Genomic DNA, 18035 nt, shown 5'->3' with positions numbered 1-18035 from the left:
GGCATCATTTTAATGTGCGTATGTTAATTTGTCGCTACTGATCAGTTTATATTGAGCAAGGGAGTTGAACTTTGTTTATACGTGCGTATATTAATTTAATAATTTATCGCCACGGGTTTATGATGGGTAACAGATCCTTGTTCCACTCACAGTCGCATTGCATAGTGAGGTTATGTTAGTTCTGGTTAGATAGATCACTGGGGAGAGTTGTTACGAAATCGATTATTTAACTATCTCCTTTGCCAAGACCGACTACTTGTCCTTTGCTATCTCGTCTGTGATCGATACTTGTTGGACGTAAATGTTTACGTCTTTGCGACTTGTCACATGAATGTTCTTTAGGCTGATTACGTCGTACATTCTCTTTGCGTCGTACGGCGTGCGTATCATGATTTAATTAGTTCAGCTTTAACGTATTCTCAGTACCTTATCTCTGTTACTTTGCTCAGGTATACCGTACCTATCCTAACGTATAATATTGTTATACTTCACGAAGACTAGGTTTACAGAAGAGGTTTGGGATTCGCAGGTAGGTATAATCAAATACAGTAGAGACAATACACGACACTGAGCGAGATATCGAGGGACAGCTATTGGAGCTCACTCTAGCGGATAGACCTGAACGGTTCTGATTCTGTCATAAGAGCACGTGTATTTTTGTGTGAAGTTTTTGGTGTTATTTATGCGTTTTCAGTGAGTTGACATAATTAAATAGTAGCGTGTGTCATTCCTTGATATCTCCTCTCAACATGAGGGGAAAGGTATGTGCTGTGTTTGGCTGCAGTAATTACGTAGTAGAGAAAAATGCGCGCTCGTTCTTCAGGTTCCCTCGTGACAAGAACATGTAAGTAATATTGTGTTTGCATATATATTCTTCCAGTGACAGAGATTTTTATAGTACTTCATAATCTTCTGACCTGCTCGACCCATGTTTTAACGGGCTTAAAATATAATACGCATATTTTATTGTATAGTGCAGCAGTTAACCTTCAATACTGATGTGTTGTTGTAGGTGTGATCTGTGGGTTGTGAAATGTCACAGAAGCGATTTGGATAAAGTGTACAAGAAAGAAGGGACGTTACGCTTGTATAAGAATTATAAGATCTGTTCAGATCATTTCCAGGCCAGCGACTTTAAAAATCCTCGACTACACAGCCAAGGGTATGTTACATTTTTACTCTAATTGTACGTAAATATTCCTCAAAGCATCACTATCGACAACATTTTCAAACTTTTATTTCTTTTATCCCTCTTCTCAGATTAAAGCCGGGATTTTATAGATTTTCTTTCTGTTAGTAGACTTCATGTTAAGAGGAAAATTGTACAGCTATTAAATGTTAATTCATTGCATCATATGTGTAAGGAATGTGCCGATATTTTTATTGACAAATGTCTTAATGTGATGATACATTGTTTTTAAATGAGGAAAAAAGACAAATCCAACCGTAAGATTTCAGGCAGGTATGCTAAAGCTAAAAAAGTAATGCATAAATGAAAGATCAAGCCATTTCACAGCAGTCCATTTCACACCTTGTTTATATGTCTAATTTCAGTCTTTGAATAATAACCTTTTAAATAATTCTTCATTCATTTATCCAGAATTGCTTTAGCAACTTCGAAGTTAATATCTCAATACCACTTTCTTTCTAGACGTAATTTATTTATCCATTTCCGTATATATATTTCCATTGATATTTGAATTTAGCGCGATTTGTTCAGGTCAAGTCACTAGGAGCGCCACCATCGAATTGTCTCCCATTTTAGCAAGGCGAAATCCGTAAGTGTCGTGTATTGTCTCTACTGTATTTGGTATAATGATGAATAAACATCCAATTTAAAGGACACTAACATAAACTCTATCAACCCGTAATGTTATAATTAACACTTTTGGAGCTGAGAATATTTCTTCTACGTACGGTATATCTGAAATATTAGATTTGAACGTGTTTGTTTCAGAATGGCATTCCGTGGAAAAGTCGTGTTAATCACCGGTGCAAGTTCCGGCATCGGAGCAGCTACTGCTGTGTACTTCTCAAAACTTGGTGCAAGTCTTTCTTTAACTGGACGCAATTTAGAGAACTTGAAGAAAGTTGCCGACGAGTGTGAAACCTCTAAAGATGTCCCTAAACCATACTTGCAAATTGCTGACTTATACAGTGAAACTGATACAAAGAACATTATTGAAGGCACAATTGAACATTTTGGGAGACTGGATGTTTTGGTAAATAATGCAGGAATATTGGAAACTGGAAGTATTGAGAATACTAGTTTGGAACAGTATGACAGGATTTTTAATTGCAACGTTCGGCCCGTTTTTCATTTGACAATGCTTGCCATTCCTCATCTTACTAAAACAAAAGGCAATATTGTAAATGTATCTAGTGTGAATGGACTCCGAGCATTTGCGGGTGTTCTGCCGTATAATATGTCAAAGGCAGCTGTGGATCATTTAACTCGGTGTGTTGCCTTAGAGGTAGCTTCAAAACAAATTCGTGTCAATAGTGTTAATCCTGGTGTAATCTTGACAGAATTACAGAAGCGTGGGGGTTTAGACCAAGAAGCCTATGCAAAGTTTTTGGAGCGAAGTAAAGAAACTCATGCTTTGGGTCGCCCTGGCAATCCTGAAGAAGTCGCTCGTGCTATTGCATTCTTGGCTAGTGACGATGCTAGTTTCATTACTGGGGCTAACTTACCTGTTGATGGTGGTCGTCATGCCATGTGCCCACGTTAATAGCTTATGAACTGTATAGGTAGATTATCTGGAGAACTTTGATTCCTTGGCATATGTGAGGTGTAATGAGTCTACAAAATAAATAAGAATAAAAACAAACACATATACATTTGATTTTTTTGTTATCTATACTAAATAGTATACCTCTTATTTCTCAGCATTTAAGGACACTTTTATTCTCCGTCCCGCGTAGTAGGGAAAATAATACTAATCCACCAGCGGTAAAAGTTTATATAACCACACTTCAGCTGAAAATTGTAGTGTAGTGTAGATACAGTATATTTAGATAGTGCCGTATCTTACCTGCTGTATTCGTGTGTTTTCTTTCGTGTGTATCTATTAGAGCAAAGTACTAATAAAATCTGTCCAAGCATTTAGCTTTGTTGGCAATCCTTGAGTACAGTAGTTCGTACAAATTTCATTTCTGTTTGTGCTTAGTAGTGACATACGGTACGGTACCGGTATTGTAATTAGGATACGTCTGAACGTAGTTTAAAAATTACTGTAGTGTACTGTACAGTAGTATACGAGTAATATCCTATTAGAATTTAGTGTGCTTATTTTATTATTGTAAAATATTTGTGTAGTACCGGTGTAGTAGAGGTATCTGTAGAAACTCTTACTAAAATTCTGTTGTTGTAATTAGGATATGCTTAATTGCAGTTTGGAACTGTATAGTTCTTGTGTGTTCCTTTCGATATTAAGTAATTAACAGAAGTTTTTATCCTGTTGGGGGTTGAAGGATAAAAAATATAAGAGTACGAATAAGTAGTATTGTAGTGTAGTTTTATATTAATTACCTTATTGTCGTGTGATCTTTGAGTAATATCCCAGACAGTATATCCCTCCATTCATTTATTTTTTTTGCAAATAAGTTATTTTATTTTTACTTTAACTTTTTTTCATAAAGAATGGCTAAGGAGCACGAGTGTACGAACTGTGGGTGTGGCGAGGCATTGAGAGGTATGAGGGAGGAGTTGGAGAGTTTGAGGGAGATAATTAGGATTCTCACAGAAGACAGGAAGGAAGATAGGACTCCCTCAAACAATGTACAGGTTACAGTAGGTGCACAAGAGGGAGGGGAAGGAAAGGGGGGAGTTGTAGAAGACAGATGATCTAATGTTCTGAGGGGAAGGAGATTGCAGGCTAAGGGCTCTATTCAGGATCAGAATTCAGAACAGGTGTCTGTGCGAAATCGGTACGAGTCAGTCCAGGTAGAACAACAGAGGGAAGATGAGGGACAGGGAACTGTTGCTGAGATGTGTGGAAGTAGGAGGAAGGGAAAAGGTAGGAAAGGGAAATGTAGAGTAGAGGATAGAAAAAGACAGGTGGAACAGGGTCATGGGAAGGAGAAAAGGGAGGAGGAAGTAGCTTCTGCAGCTTATCAGGAAAGATAGGGCTGACCAGGAGGGGAGGGGATCAAATGAGGTGGGTAGGGTTGAGGCTCTGGTCATGGGGGATTTCATCGTTAGACACGTGGGGAAAGTGTGTGGAGGAAAGGGAACCAGGGTAGAGTGGTATCCAAGAATTAGGTTGAGGCGGATGTTGAGGAAAGTAGAAGAGAGGGCGGAGGGGAAGGTACCAACAACGTAAGGCAAGCTGATATAAGTACCAACTTAGTTGGAGATGTGTGGGATCTGGTAAATGCAGCATGGGTGAAGTTTAAGAAAGCGGAGATTGTTATTAGTGGAATACTGTGTAGGAGGGATACTGACTGGAGGGTGATTGGGGATTTAAATGAGACTATGGAGTGGGTATGTGGGAAACTGGGAGTGAATTTTGTAGATCCTAATGGGTGGGTAGGAGACAGGGATCTGCGCTCAGATGGTCTTCACTTAAACCGCAGTGGTACGTATAAGTCAGGAAATTTGTTTGGAAGGGTAAGAGGGAGGTACATTCAGGGAAATGAGGTGGCCTAGGGAACTGTGATAAGGGAGCAGGGAACTGGAAATCAAGTAGGGATGACAAAATTGTTAGTGTTGAATTGTAGAAGTATTGTAAAGAAAGGAACAGAATTAAGTCATTTAATAGATATATACCTACCAGATATTGTAATTGGCTAAGAAATGATATACTGGATGCAGAAATTTTCTCACAGAACTGAAGTGTGTATCGTAGAGATAGGATAGGAATGTTGGGATGGGGTGTATTCATTCTGGTGAAAGAAGAATTTGTAAGCTACGAAAAAGTTAAAGATGAGACACATGAAATTCTAGGTGTAAGGCTCATTTCTAAAGATAATAGGCAACTTGAAATATTTGGAGTATACAGGCCGGGAAAGGGTAGCACTAACAGGGATTCAGAATTATTTGATAAGCTATGTAGCTATGTAGGAAACGACATGGAAAGAAATGTGATTGTAGCGGGAGATCTGAATTTACCAGATGTCAGTTGGGAAGGAAATGCGAACCACAGGAAGCATGACCAACAAATGGCAATAATATGGGAAGGACAGCTGATTCAGAAAGTGATGGAACCAACCAGGGGGAAAAATATCCTGGATGTGGTGCTGATAAAACCAGATGAGCTCTATAGTGAAACTGAAGTAATAGATGGTATTAGTGATCATGAAGCTGTTTTTGTCGTAGTTAAAAATAAATGTGATAGAAAGGAAGGTCTTAAAAGTAGGACTATTACAGTACCATATGGCTGATAAAGCAGGCATGAGGCAGTTTCTAAAAAGTAACTATGATCGGTAGAAAACGGTAAATAAGAATGTTAAGAGGCTCTGGGATGGGTTTAAAGCAATTGTTGAATGTGAAAACAGGTTTGTACCTTTAAGGGTGGTAAGAAATGGTGAAGACCCACCTTATTATAATAGAGAAATAAAGAGACTAAGAAGGAGGTGCAGAGTGGAAAGAAATAGAGTTAGAAATGGCTGTGGAAAAAAGGAGAAATTGAAGGAACTTACTAGAAAATTGAATCTAGCAAAGAAGGCAGCTAAGGATAACATGATGGCAAGCATAATTGGCAGTCATACTAATTTTAGTGAAAAATGGAAGGGTATGTATAGGTATTTTAAGGCTGAAACAGGTTCCAAGAAGGACATCCCAGGAATAATTAATGAACAAGGGAAGTGTATATGCAAGGATCTTCAAAAGGCAGAAGTATTCAGTCAACAGTATGTAAAGATTGTTGGTTACAAGGATAATGTCCAGATAGAGGAGGAGACTAAGGCTAAAGAAGTATTAAAGTTTACATATGATAACAATGACATTTTCAATAAGATACAAAAGTTGAAAAGTAGAAAAACGGCTCGAATTGATAAGATTTCTGGGGATATACTAAAGACAATGTGTTGGGATATAGTACCATATCTGAAGTTCTTATTTGATTGTTGTTTGGTCGGAGGAGCTATACCAGATGATTGATTGCTATTTGCTTTACGTCGCACCGACACAGATAGGTCTTATGGCGACGATGGGATAGGAAAGGCCCAGGAAGTGGAAGGAAGCGGGCGTGGCCGGTACAGCCCCGACATTTGCCTGGTGTGAAAATGGGAAACCACGGAAAACCATCTTCAGGGCTGCCGACAGTGGGGCTCGAACCCACTATCTCCCAATTACTGGATACTGGCTGCACTTAAGCGACTGCAGCTATCAAGCTCGGTTATACCAGATGAATGGAGAGTTGCTATAGTAGCCCCTGTGTATAAAGGAAAGGGTGATAGACATAAAGCTGAAAATTACAGGCCAGTAAGTTTGACATGCATTGTATGTAAGCTTTAGGAAGACATTCTTTTTGATTATATTAGACATGTTTGTGAAATTAATAACTAGTTCGATAGAAGGCAGTTCAGTTTTAGGAAAGGTTATTCCACTGAAGCTCAATTTGTAGGATTCCAGCAAGATATAGCAGATATCTTGGATTCAGGAGGTCAAATGGACTGTATCGCGATTGACCTGTCTAAAGCATTTGATAGGATGGATCGTGGGAGACTACTGGCAAAAATTAATCCAATTGGACTAGACAAAAGAGTGACTGAATGGGTTGCTATATTTCTAGAAAATAGATCTCAGAGAATTAGAGTAGGTGAAGCGTTATCTGACCCTGTAATAATTAAGAGGGGAATTCCTCAAGGCAGTATTATCGGACCCATATGTTTTCTTATACAGTGGAACCTTGTATTGTGAACATAATTTGTTCCGGCAACATACTTGTGATCCAAAGCGCTCGTATATCAAAGCAAGTTTTTCTATAAGAACAATTGAAACACGGATGATTCGTCCACAACACAAAAACATTTATTCGCATACCATTTCTAAAACAAAATATCACGTAAAACAAATTAAAGTGCACTTTTCCTTACAATAGAATCATTGTTGGTGTGAGGGAGATGAGAGATGACATGAGAAGAGTTACTATGCTGCACGAATTTCGCTAATGGAATCACTGCTGTCTGTTGGCTCACTGGAATTGTTTTCTTTTCGTACAACTTTAACGAGGAACCTGTCCAATGACTGTTGCTTTTGCCTCTTTTTGATGATTTCACGAAAATGTGACATTGCATTGTCATTGAACTGATTCATCGCTCGCACTGCTGCAGCCTTATTCGGGTAGTGTTTTTCTACAAAATTTTGCACCATTTCCCACATTTTGCACTTCTCCCGAATCTCAGTTGAAGTGACTTTTCTTCCTCCTCTTCCCTGGACGAAATCTCCATAACTTCCTCCTGTTCGTGATGCTGGTCCATCAGTTCATTGGTGGTCAGTTACTGGCTATGTTCTTCCACCAGCTCGTGAATGTCCACGTCATTCACCTCCAAACCCATAGTCTTCCCTAAGGACACAATTTCATCGACAATCAACGGCTCATTGTCACCAACAATACCCTCAAAGTCACGTCCAAGAACACAGTCAGACCACAGCTTTCCGCAAGCGGAAGTGAGAGTTCTCTTGATGACTCCATCCCACGCTTTATCGATGATCTTCAGGCAGTTCACGATGGGGAAATGATTTCTTCCAAACTCTCGGAGGGCAAGGTTTGATCCTTCGGTCACTTCGAAGCATCGCTGAAATAGTGCTTTGGTGTATAGCTTCTTGAAGTTCGAAATGACTTGCTGATCCATAGGCTGGAGAATTGGAGTAGTGTACGAACTTGAATTCCTCCAGTAAGTCGGCCTCAAGGTCTCAAAGCCATAACCAGCAAGACTTTGAGCGGCAGATTATTTTCTGAAAGGTATTACTTCACTACAGGACCAAAGACCTCGTTCATCCATTCGACAAAAGAACAGGGGACGGGAAAACGTAAGCACACGTGACGCTCGTATTGCGGAACCTCACTCGCATATCAAGTTACAATTTATTTTAAAATGTTTGCTCGTCTTGCAAAACACTCGTAGACTAAGTTACTCGCATTCCGAAGTTTCACTGTATATATAAAGGATATGAGTAAAGGAGTGGAATTTGAGGTAAGGCTTTTTGCAGAAGATGTTATTCTCTATAGAGTAATAAATAAGTTACACGATTGTGAGCAACTGCAACGTGACCTCGATAATTTTGTGAGATGGACAGCAGGCAATGGTATGTTAATAAACGGGGTTAAAAGTCAGGTTGTGAGTTTCACAAATAGGAAAAGTCCTCTCAGTTTTAATTACTGCGTTGATGGGGTGAAAGTTCCTTTTGGGGATCATTGTAAGTATCTTGGTGTTAATATAAGGAAAGATCTTCATTGGGGTAATCACATAAATGGGATTGTAAATAAAGCGTACAGATCTCTACACAAGGTTATGAGGGTGTTTAGGCGTTGTAGTAAGGATGTAAAGGAGAGGGCATATAAGTCTCTGGTAAGACCCCAAATAGAGTATGGTTCCAGTGTATGGGACCCTCACCAGGATTACCAGATTCAAGAACGAAAAAATCCAAAGAAAAGCAGCTCGATTTGTTCTGGGTGATTTCCAACAAAAGAGTAGCGTTACAAAAATGTTGCAAAGTTTGGGCTGGAATGAATTGGGAGAAAGAAGACGAGCTGCTCGACTAAGTGGTATGTATGTCTCAAGTGTTATTACAATATTATAAGTCCACCTGTTCAATACAATACAGGTATTGAACAGGTGGACTTATAATATTGTAATAACACTTGAGACATACGTCAACTTCAATACGGAACCAAAATGAGAATAGTCACTTGTAAGTGGTATGTTCCGAGCTGTCAGCGGAGAGATGGCGTGGAATGACATTAGTAGACAAATAAGTTTGAGTGGTGTTTATAAAAGTAGGAAAGATCACAATATGAAGATAAAGTTGGAATTCAAGAGGACAAACTGGGGCAAATATTCATTTATAGGAAGGGGAGTTAGGGATTGGAATAACTTACCAAGGGAGATGTTCAATAAATTTCCAATTTCTTTGAAATCATTTAGGAAAAGGCTAGGAAAACAACAGATAGGGATTCTGCCACCTGGGCGACTGCCCTAAATGCAGATCAGTATTGATTGATTGATTGATTGATTGATTGATTGATTGATTGATTGATTGATTGATTGATTGAGCCTGATGACCACAACACTGTTAAGGCATCAGCGCTGTATTGTCCGACACTATGGTTAACCGGTTTGAGTCCCATTAGTCAAAAAATATTTCACCATCAGAATGTTGGCTGGTATAATAGGACAGGTGGTGGTACCGGTACACAATTTCTAATCACTAGGTTGCATACCTAAGTCTGGATTCAATTCCAAACCTCTCCGCAGTGTTCATATGGAGTGAGGATATATGACGCTGTTGATGGCGACGTTAAGCCATGTGCAGACCCCTTGGAGCTCTGTTCGACACTAGTGGTCTAGAGCGCGCGCGAGACACATACACTCTCCCCCTCTCTCTCTAAACTAAGTCAAACCCCCTTATGCCCCATGAATTCAGTCATAGTTTTGATGACTGCGTTATCCAGCTTTCATCATGTCAACGAATTGACACCCACCACCTGAGTTTTTTCTGATAATGTTTATGATACAGAAGCAATAAGAAATTAATTACGGTAATAAATGTAGATGGCACCTCTGTTAAGACTTGCGTATTTTAAGACAAATAAAACTTCAGTAGGATGATTGAGATTGGAAGAGTTTCTACAGGTTAATAATAATTGTATGGCCTCAACTACCGTGTGCAGATATTGTAATTTGACATCATCTGGCTGTCTGCTCATCAATTTTGATGTTTTGTTTCACTGTTGGTCTACTAGATGGCAGAGTAGGCTAAACCAAATTTTTCTGGGGCATCCATGGCTGATTCTACAAGTTGAAAATAAAATGCTGAGGAAATATCAGATGTGAAATAATGTATTGCCATTATGCTGTAACTCGGGCTGTAGTATGCATACTAAAGGTTCTACTTTGAATCCCAGCTCACTGTATGTTTAGAATGGTTTCCCATACCAGTAGTTTTTAGCATTTTTTTAGGCAAATTAGGTTAGTTCCCATATTCCCAGATAGAATAGATGGACAGTAATAATAATGGAAACCTAAGCTAAATCAGATTAACATTTGCCCTTGAATAGGAGTAGGCCTATTTATAGCACAACACATTATTCACTAAAATTCAACTGTGTGCCCGATTTTCATGTAAAAATCCAAACAAACTAGAAATAAACCTACAAAAATACTGTAATGTGCAGGATTCACGCCCTTGCAATAGAATTAACTCCACACATTGCTGTTTTCTGCTGCAGAACTTGATTGACTTTAGAGTTGAACCCCTCGATGCTGGCAACCACATTCTTCTCAGTTGAGAGCATGGCAAAGGCACTAAGCTATTGTCGTGACGTGTTTTGAAGAAATGTCTTGATTCTGTTGAGGGATGAAAAACATCTTTCTGGTTCAACAGTTGTCGTGGGTGTTGTGATTAATATAAAATATTTACAACACCAATACAGGAGACAGCTTCTACTAGCGCTCCAAGTAGTCTAGACTGATGCCAAAGCTTGGTGCTTAGAACAACAATTGCTGCCCATGTGATTACTATCAGTTGTTATGTTTTATGATGAGCTGTAAAGATAGAAAAGTGTTTTCAGTATATTTTTACAAGGAATATAAATTTCAGCATAAAAGTGTGTTGTTTTTCATATTTCCATGATATAAAGAAACATGTCCAATTAAAATAAAACTTCTTCCTTATTAGAAATAATTTCAGCTTCAGTTGTATATTAGTTCATAAACTTCAATTATGTATTGTTACTACAATCTTGTATTCTGATCTAACAGTAGAGCTAAGTGAATTCATTTACGCCAAAGGGCAGATTTAAATACTTCGTTGAAGAAATATGGTCCTGAGAAGCTGAAAACCATGCTGACAAAGAAACAAAGGAACGAGATGCCTCTTGGTCTTGGAATTATTCCTGTAATTCCAGTACATATTCATTAGCTTATTGCTGATGTTCAAGAGTACCAGGATATTGCAGGAAGTTAAATGTCTCTCGACAAGATTATGTCTTTGCATATGGTCCTCTGATGTGGAAATCACATTAAATATCAGTGGTCTAGTGACTTTTTGGCGAAAATGAGATTATGGTAGGTATGCACAGGAGCAAAATTTTATACTCTTCAAATCTATTGTAATTACACATAGCCTGTGTAACAAATGATGCACTGCCTGAAAACTTCCCTCATATATCACGTGAGATTGAAGTGAAATCTGTGCTAATACAACATACAGGTTTCACATTACATGCAACTACTAATACCACATTGCCACTTACTTCCTTCTTCTGCATATTTTCAAAAATGATTTCAACAATTATAAATCCATTTATTCATGATAAATGAGAAAACTGCCCATTTTTCTGTTGGTTGTTTTTGTGTTTAGATGTGTTTAGATCAAATGTAGTGCTCTGTTTGAAATGTTTAAATCACATGGAGGAAGTATGTTTGAGATGGTGACTAATTGTAATATTTTGGCTTATGTAGCATCTCGTGTATATAGGCTACTATTTTTCCAACAACAAGGAACCACCTCTCAATTAACGGTCCAAGACCTTCCATACATTCTGCTACTTACGAGTGGATGTAAGGAAGATTTTATGCAAGAAAACTTATTTGAATGCACTGGGAATTAATTTTATTTATATACTTAATGGATTTATTGCCAGAAGTCTCCGAGCACATGTTTGGCTCGCCTGGTGCAGGTCTTTCTATGTGACTCCCATGGGCGACTTGCACATCTGGGTGTGTGATGATGATGATGATGATGATGATGATGAGGTAAGGAGAGGATGAAACCCAATTTCGCTACGTAGCCTACTCCTATCGAATAACACAAAGGGGCTTGCTCAAAACTTAACATCGCCATTCGAAGGATGAACCACTATCAACAGCGTCATAAGCCCTCACTCCATATGGACACTGCGGAGAGGTTTGTAATTGAATCCAGGCTTACGGCACACAATGTAGTGATTAGAAATTTTATACCACCACTTCTCTTAACCTTATGGCCAATATTCTGATGGTGAAATTTTTTTCCACCAACAGGACTCAAATCGACTAGGTACGCTGTCAGACCATATATACTCGACACCTTAACGCCTTGAGTGCCATGCGAGACCAACGTTGACTCACAGAGCTTAATGCCATTCGGGCCGCATGAGTCCGCTGTGGACTCACGCGCACTCTCAAAGTCTCAGGCCCCGTGGTGCCAAACTGTCATCACTCTTGACATGTAAACGTATGTTAAATGAAAGTAGGTGGCCAGTACATCATGAATCTATTCTTGGCCTGTTCATTTGCGAGTCCGATGTGGCACCACATAGCTTGTACGTCACTGTAATATATCAACCACAATAAATAAATTATGATGACATTATATATTGTTTTCTGATCGTGTCATGTGTACAAATAACATAAGATTGTACTGTATAGTGTACTCATTGTTCATTGTCTCATATCAGGGTCTATAGACGAATTGAAAACATAGGACAAAAAAATTACATGAACTTTCTAGAAAAAAATATTTGTAACTTTGTCTCATTTGCAATTACACCACAAATTGGTACACTTTTTGCATTTGAATTTAAAGCATAACAAATGAGACTTTCTGAAGAAATATGACTCAAACTGTGTTTTACAATCACACTACAAATCTGTGCACTTCGAAGAAACAGTCCAAACAGAAGAAATTTTCACAGGCTGGTCATTTGAACTTAGACTGTAGAGTCTTCCTCATGGCATATTGCCTTCCTGATTCCTGATGGATCTCTTCATAACAATTACTGCATCTCCGTCTTCCCTGCCGGCCTACATCCTCCAGTCGGTGGGGTAATACCTGTTTCTTTGGTACTTGTGGGGGAATGTGAAAATTTTTGGTACCGGTACCTGTTAATTGTTCAACAATGTCCTCTTTGAACTGGGTAACAGATATACTCTCATTCCCAAGTTGATTGGAAATATAGATGGCATTTACTATACTTGTGCCGATCAATATCTTTAAAGCTATTTTTCTGTACCATTTTATTCCGTCTCAGGAAAGTACTATAGCTCTTTTTATGATCTGATAAATCAATGTACGGTTTGTATTTGTTATACTCTATAACACTCCGTGGTTTTTGCACTTCACCATCCCTCCTCTGAATAGTCACCATCTCACCAGTGTGTTTAGTTGTCAAAATTAACACGTTTCTTATATCATGCCATTTCTGAACAACCACACCAGTGTTACTTTCATGGGCTCTTGTCTCTCCTCTTGCTAACTTCCTTTTAGTAACATTGGTTGGATTATACTTCCGATTAGATTTCAATGTTCCAAAGATAGAGTTTTATTCTTTAGTAGTTCATGAGCTAATGGGATAGATGTATACCAGTGTGTCAGGAAGGTGAGAACTGTGCTAGGATACGTGGTGACACAATGTTATGACTACAATTTTGGCCCAAGATGACTAAAAGGTACATTTCTGTAATAAGATGCACTATTTTATACTCTATAGTAAAAAAAGAAAGAATGGCCTGGGTGAATTTTTTTTACTGCATATGTGGCACTTAAGGTGTTAATGATCATGGCCACCAGGCAGGTTGATAGCTCATATAACAGAAACAGAGTGGAAAACCTAAGAAACTGAGAACAGGGCTAGAAAAGTAAATATAAAACTGGGGCTTTACAGAAGAAATATACTGGGTGGTTACAATTAAACTTTCCATACTTAACCATTTCTATGTGGAAAATGAGCGTTTGCATGAGGATAACTTGCTGCATGAATCATCTCTATGGGTATACCCGATACCTTTCTTGATTTGCTTCTCTTCTGATCGACACATGCAAATGCTTCCCTGATAAATTCTGCCTTTCAGGTACAGTGAACAAAGCAAATCCTGTAGCCCGTAATTTGGACATTATTCCTACCAAGTTTGGTATGTGTACTGTAAATACTTTCCTGTCTAATGTTGATAAAGTAGTGAGTTTCATCGTAAACACTCACTAGTATAACACAAGATTGTGCTGTCACAACTTTACCGTCTACAATGTCAAAAGGTCATCAGGCTACTAATTATTGATGGAATGAAATTGAAGGTAACCTAGTTATATCTGTCTTCACTTTCTGCATTGTGAACTACTTCCAAACAGCTGTTCTTCTTTGTTAAAATAAATTACTATAACGTAGTTAAATTGAACAACTTGGGTATAAGTTGTCTAGAGACCTCTCTGAAGTTGAGTACTTTCATATTAAGATTGTGTATTAGCTTTCCTCAGTCTTCTTATGTTTATCATCATCCTACTGTTGTACTTGGGAGAGTTTTGTTGCAGCGAATGTGGCGAGGGATGGAAAGTCAATGGTCTCGGTCCCAGCTAGTTCGGATTAGTGGGACTCGATTGTATTTGAATTAGCCTACAAATATAATTATGGATAAGTTAAATTTTCTCAAATAAGGAAACCTTTCTGTATGGTATCATGACACGTGATATTTATTATACCGTCACAAAATATTGAATTTCACAGAAAGTCTTAGTTATAGTCAGTTCTAACAACTTTGGCAATTGCTCAATTTTCAAGCCAGAAATTTCTGGTTCCAAAGAAAACAACCATTATATTATGTACTATCAAAATTATAAGATAAACAAAACAATTACATTTTTGGACTTCAGGTATCGTTTCCTGGGGACTGTCGCATGTGAAGTTATGTACCGAGACAATTGCAAGCACCCAGTTAGAGGAATTAACCAAATGCAGCTAAAATCTGTGGCCCAGCCTGGAATTAAACTCTGGATCGTATGAACTGAAGGCCCATACAAACAAATTGTACCCTCATCTCTTTTCCCTACTTTAAAATCTTTTCTTAATCCGTGAATATCTCCCTAATTTAATTTTGACCAAAATAGCCTTTCCCTGTGCCCTTCATTTTCAAACTCTTACAAATCAACTTTAAAACCTCGAAGAAGCCTATTCCTCTCCCCCTTACTTTATCAGCACACTTTTATCTCAAAATCCAAATGAATGAATAGCATATTGAAAAAAACCACAGCAGTTTTTAAGATAAAAATGTTACCTTCTTGGAACACTTTCAAGTGATTATAATTGGCTGTCTTCAGCAACCACGATAGTCTTTTGTTCATTACCATCACTATGGTTAGACAAGACAGTTTTGTAAAACCTGAGTAATTTGAATTGTGTCCATTCATTAAGAAAGTTTGTGCTTTGAAATATAGAGTGTATGTATTTGTATATATGGTATTTCATATTTATCTAGCGTGAAATCTCCTTGAGCACGTTTGAAACTCTGACCACCAGTGTTTTCAATTTCTGTACTGGCCACATGCAGGGTAGGTGAATGTGCACATACAGTTTGCTAATGATTCACAGGCATGGCCTGAGCATAGTATTCTCTATTTTCCATATTGTGTACTGCATACCTGATCATTTTAAAAGTTCAAAATCTTGAGAATGTGGACATCAATCCATTAAGTATGCATATCACAAAGATGGAGGGATTACCCAAATGGAGGTGGTGAACATTCAGCTTAAATACAATCATGAACAACAATTGTGAAGGGAGTAAAGATGCTTATCTGGCAATGATAGCCATTTTCAAGAATAAGAAGCTGTGCATGATAAGGGTAAAGGAAATGTATACAGAGTGACACAGTTGGCTAAATTTAGTATTGGATAACAATGTATAGATGTACCATCAAATGGGATGTCTTTGGATGGAACTGTAAGTTCAGACATTTGCGTAGAGTCAAAATTGTTGCAACATTGTTACGATTCAAGTAGAAGATTTTTTACTTGTCTTATTGCTTTACTATGATCTGGATTATGCTGTTGTTGTCCATAGTATATCTTTCTAGTGATGTGCTTGAGCCTGGCTCGAGCTGCTTGAACAGATGACGTCAGAGTTTGAACAAGTTCGAGCTTTGCTTGAGCTTTTGTGCGCACCGCAACTTAGCGGATTGCTCTTACTAACACCCAGAAAACTTGAGAAGGATGTGTAGGAGTATTATGCTGGACAGTACCGGTTCATCCTCTGTTTACTGTTACTTCCTTGTCTTTTGTATAGGTATAATATCATTTTGACCCATATTTGTATACTGGAGACAGTCAAAATTTGTGTTTGTGCGATAATTCGTTATAAATGCCTCCATCAGCATAGGCTAAACCAATTGTCTACTAATTGCCGTATAAATACAGAAAAAGGAAAACAAAGTATATTGTCTTAACATTACACATGTTGAAATAGTTACATATTTGAATGGTTGAAAGACTAAAATTTATGATATTTTGTCTTCAGTAGTTGACACATTTGTCATCAGTTCATGCGAATCATCTATACTGTTACTAAAAATGAGATGGTGTCCGTTTTGTTTGTTCTGGATAGGCTCGAAAACTAATGGACCAATTGACCTGGAATTTGGTAAGGATACAACTTGAAATCCCGAGTCATGGAAGGGGTACTTTTGATTTTGATATATTTCACGCAGTCATATACTTAACATTGCTACATAATATTATTTATATATTTATTTGTGTACACAATTGATAACATATCAATTCTTTACTCAAATTCTTCTACATGAGCAAAAAGGGTAATTCTTTCCCAAGGAGGGGATTCAAACTCCCTAACATTGAGGACAGAAGGAACACTTCGCCTGCCCCGCTACACAGCTGTCTTAGCCACCCAAAGCATGACAATGTAAGAATAACATTTTCGTATTCATAATGTTGTGTCAAACGTACGACTGTTATAAGGTACACAAGGACTGCCTTGGGGAATATTACATGCTTTGTCCTCTTCATAGCATATAATCATAATCTAAGCTTGTTGTTTAAAGGGGCCTAGCATCGAAGGTCATCGGCCCCTAATGGAACGAGATGGACGACACGGGCAGTTTTTATTCCCCAGAAGGTATGTGTCAATGTGACAGCACGCGCCTTTGTTATCAATGTCCTTAGCGCTTTGCAAGGACAGGTCTCCTGGACCAGACAACATCCGTAATCAGATGTTGAAACACCTTAGTGAGGACAGTCTTCTATACCTCCTTCGTGTGTTCAACCGAATCAGGATAGATGATGATGATGATGATGATGATGCTTGTTGTTTAAAGGGGCCTAACATCGAAGGTCATCGGCCCCTAATGGAACATGATATATGACAGTTAAAATTTTAAAATGTATCCACAGACTAGAGTTAAAAAAAATGGTGATGAAAAATGAGTATGAGGTTAAAACAATCATTGGATCTGATTCGCAATGACTTATTTTGTAATAAAAGAAGATAAAATACAGGAGACAAAGGAATAAGGCATTGCCTGCTAGTACAGATATATATACATACTTCACATTAGACTAAAATAACACATTAAAATACGCAAGACAAACTAAAATGAAGTCAACAGGACAAAAGCTCAATTAACACAAAGACACGAGCACAAAGGACATCATTACATACGATAAAACAGACCACTATCTCTCATAAAGCGGATGACGAGGTCTGCTGACTGCTCGTCACCTCGCAAGATAAGGGATATGGTACCCGGGAGGTTAAGACTACGGCAAAGATCGACCAGGTCCATACACTCCGTAAGGATGTGTACCACGGTAAGATGGTCGCCGCAGGTACACACCGGAGGTGGTTCTCGTTTCAAAAGATGTGAGTGAGTCACGATACCATGGCTGATCCAAAGACGACATAATACCACAGCTTCCCTCCGCGAAGCCCGAAGGGAAGTCTTCCATACCTTTGTTGTTCGTTTTATCGCTCTCAGGTTATTGGGAAGTGGAATGGCCTGCCACTCCATCTCCCAATGGGACATAACTAGATGTCTCAGCTGAGAGCGAATGTCACTTGCTGGAACCTTGAAAGGCAATGGGGGCACTGTAACTGCCTCCTTG

At 38.4% G+C, this 18035-nt stretch overlaps 1 protein-coding gene across 1 annotated transcript; it reads left to right on the top strand.

Annotated features, from left to right (window-relative positions):
- The first annotated feature begins 287 nt into the window (after positions 1 to 287).
- Positions 288 to 2831, top strand: LOC136872400 (3-oxoacyl-[acyl-carrier-protein] reductase FabG). Its single transcript, XM_067146214.2, has 2 exons — positions 288 to 529; positions 1958 to 2831. Exon 2 carries the CDS (start codon positions 1959 to 1961, stop codon positions 2730 to 2732), a length of 774 nt encoding a protein of 257 aa, XP_067002315.2. The 5' UTR covers positions 288 to 529; position 1958; the 3' UTR covers positions 2733 to 2831.
- The last annotated feature ends 15204 nt before the right edge of the window (positions 2832 to 18035 follow it).

This window comes from Anabrus simplex, chromosome 4, assembly GCF_040414725.1.
Source record: "Anabrus simplex isolate iqAnaSimp1 chromosome 4, ASM4041472v1, whole genome shotgun sequence".
Taxonomy (NCBI): domain Eukaryota; kingdom Metazoa; phylum Arthropoda; class Insecta; order Orthoptera; family Tettigoniidae; genus Anabrus; species Anabrus simplex.
This window is presented reverse-complemented; position numbering and strand designations above follow the sequence as displayed.

Excerpts from the sequence above, each read along its gene's own strand:
- LOC136872400 (XM_067146214.2), top strand. The coding sequence starts at position 1,959 with ATGGCATTCCGTGGAAAAGTCGTGTTAATCACCGGTGCAAGTTCCGGC.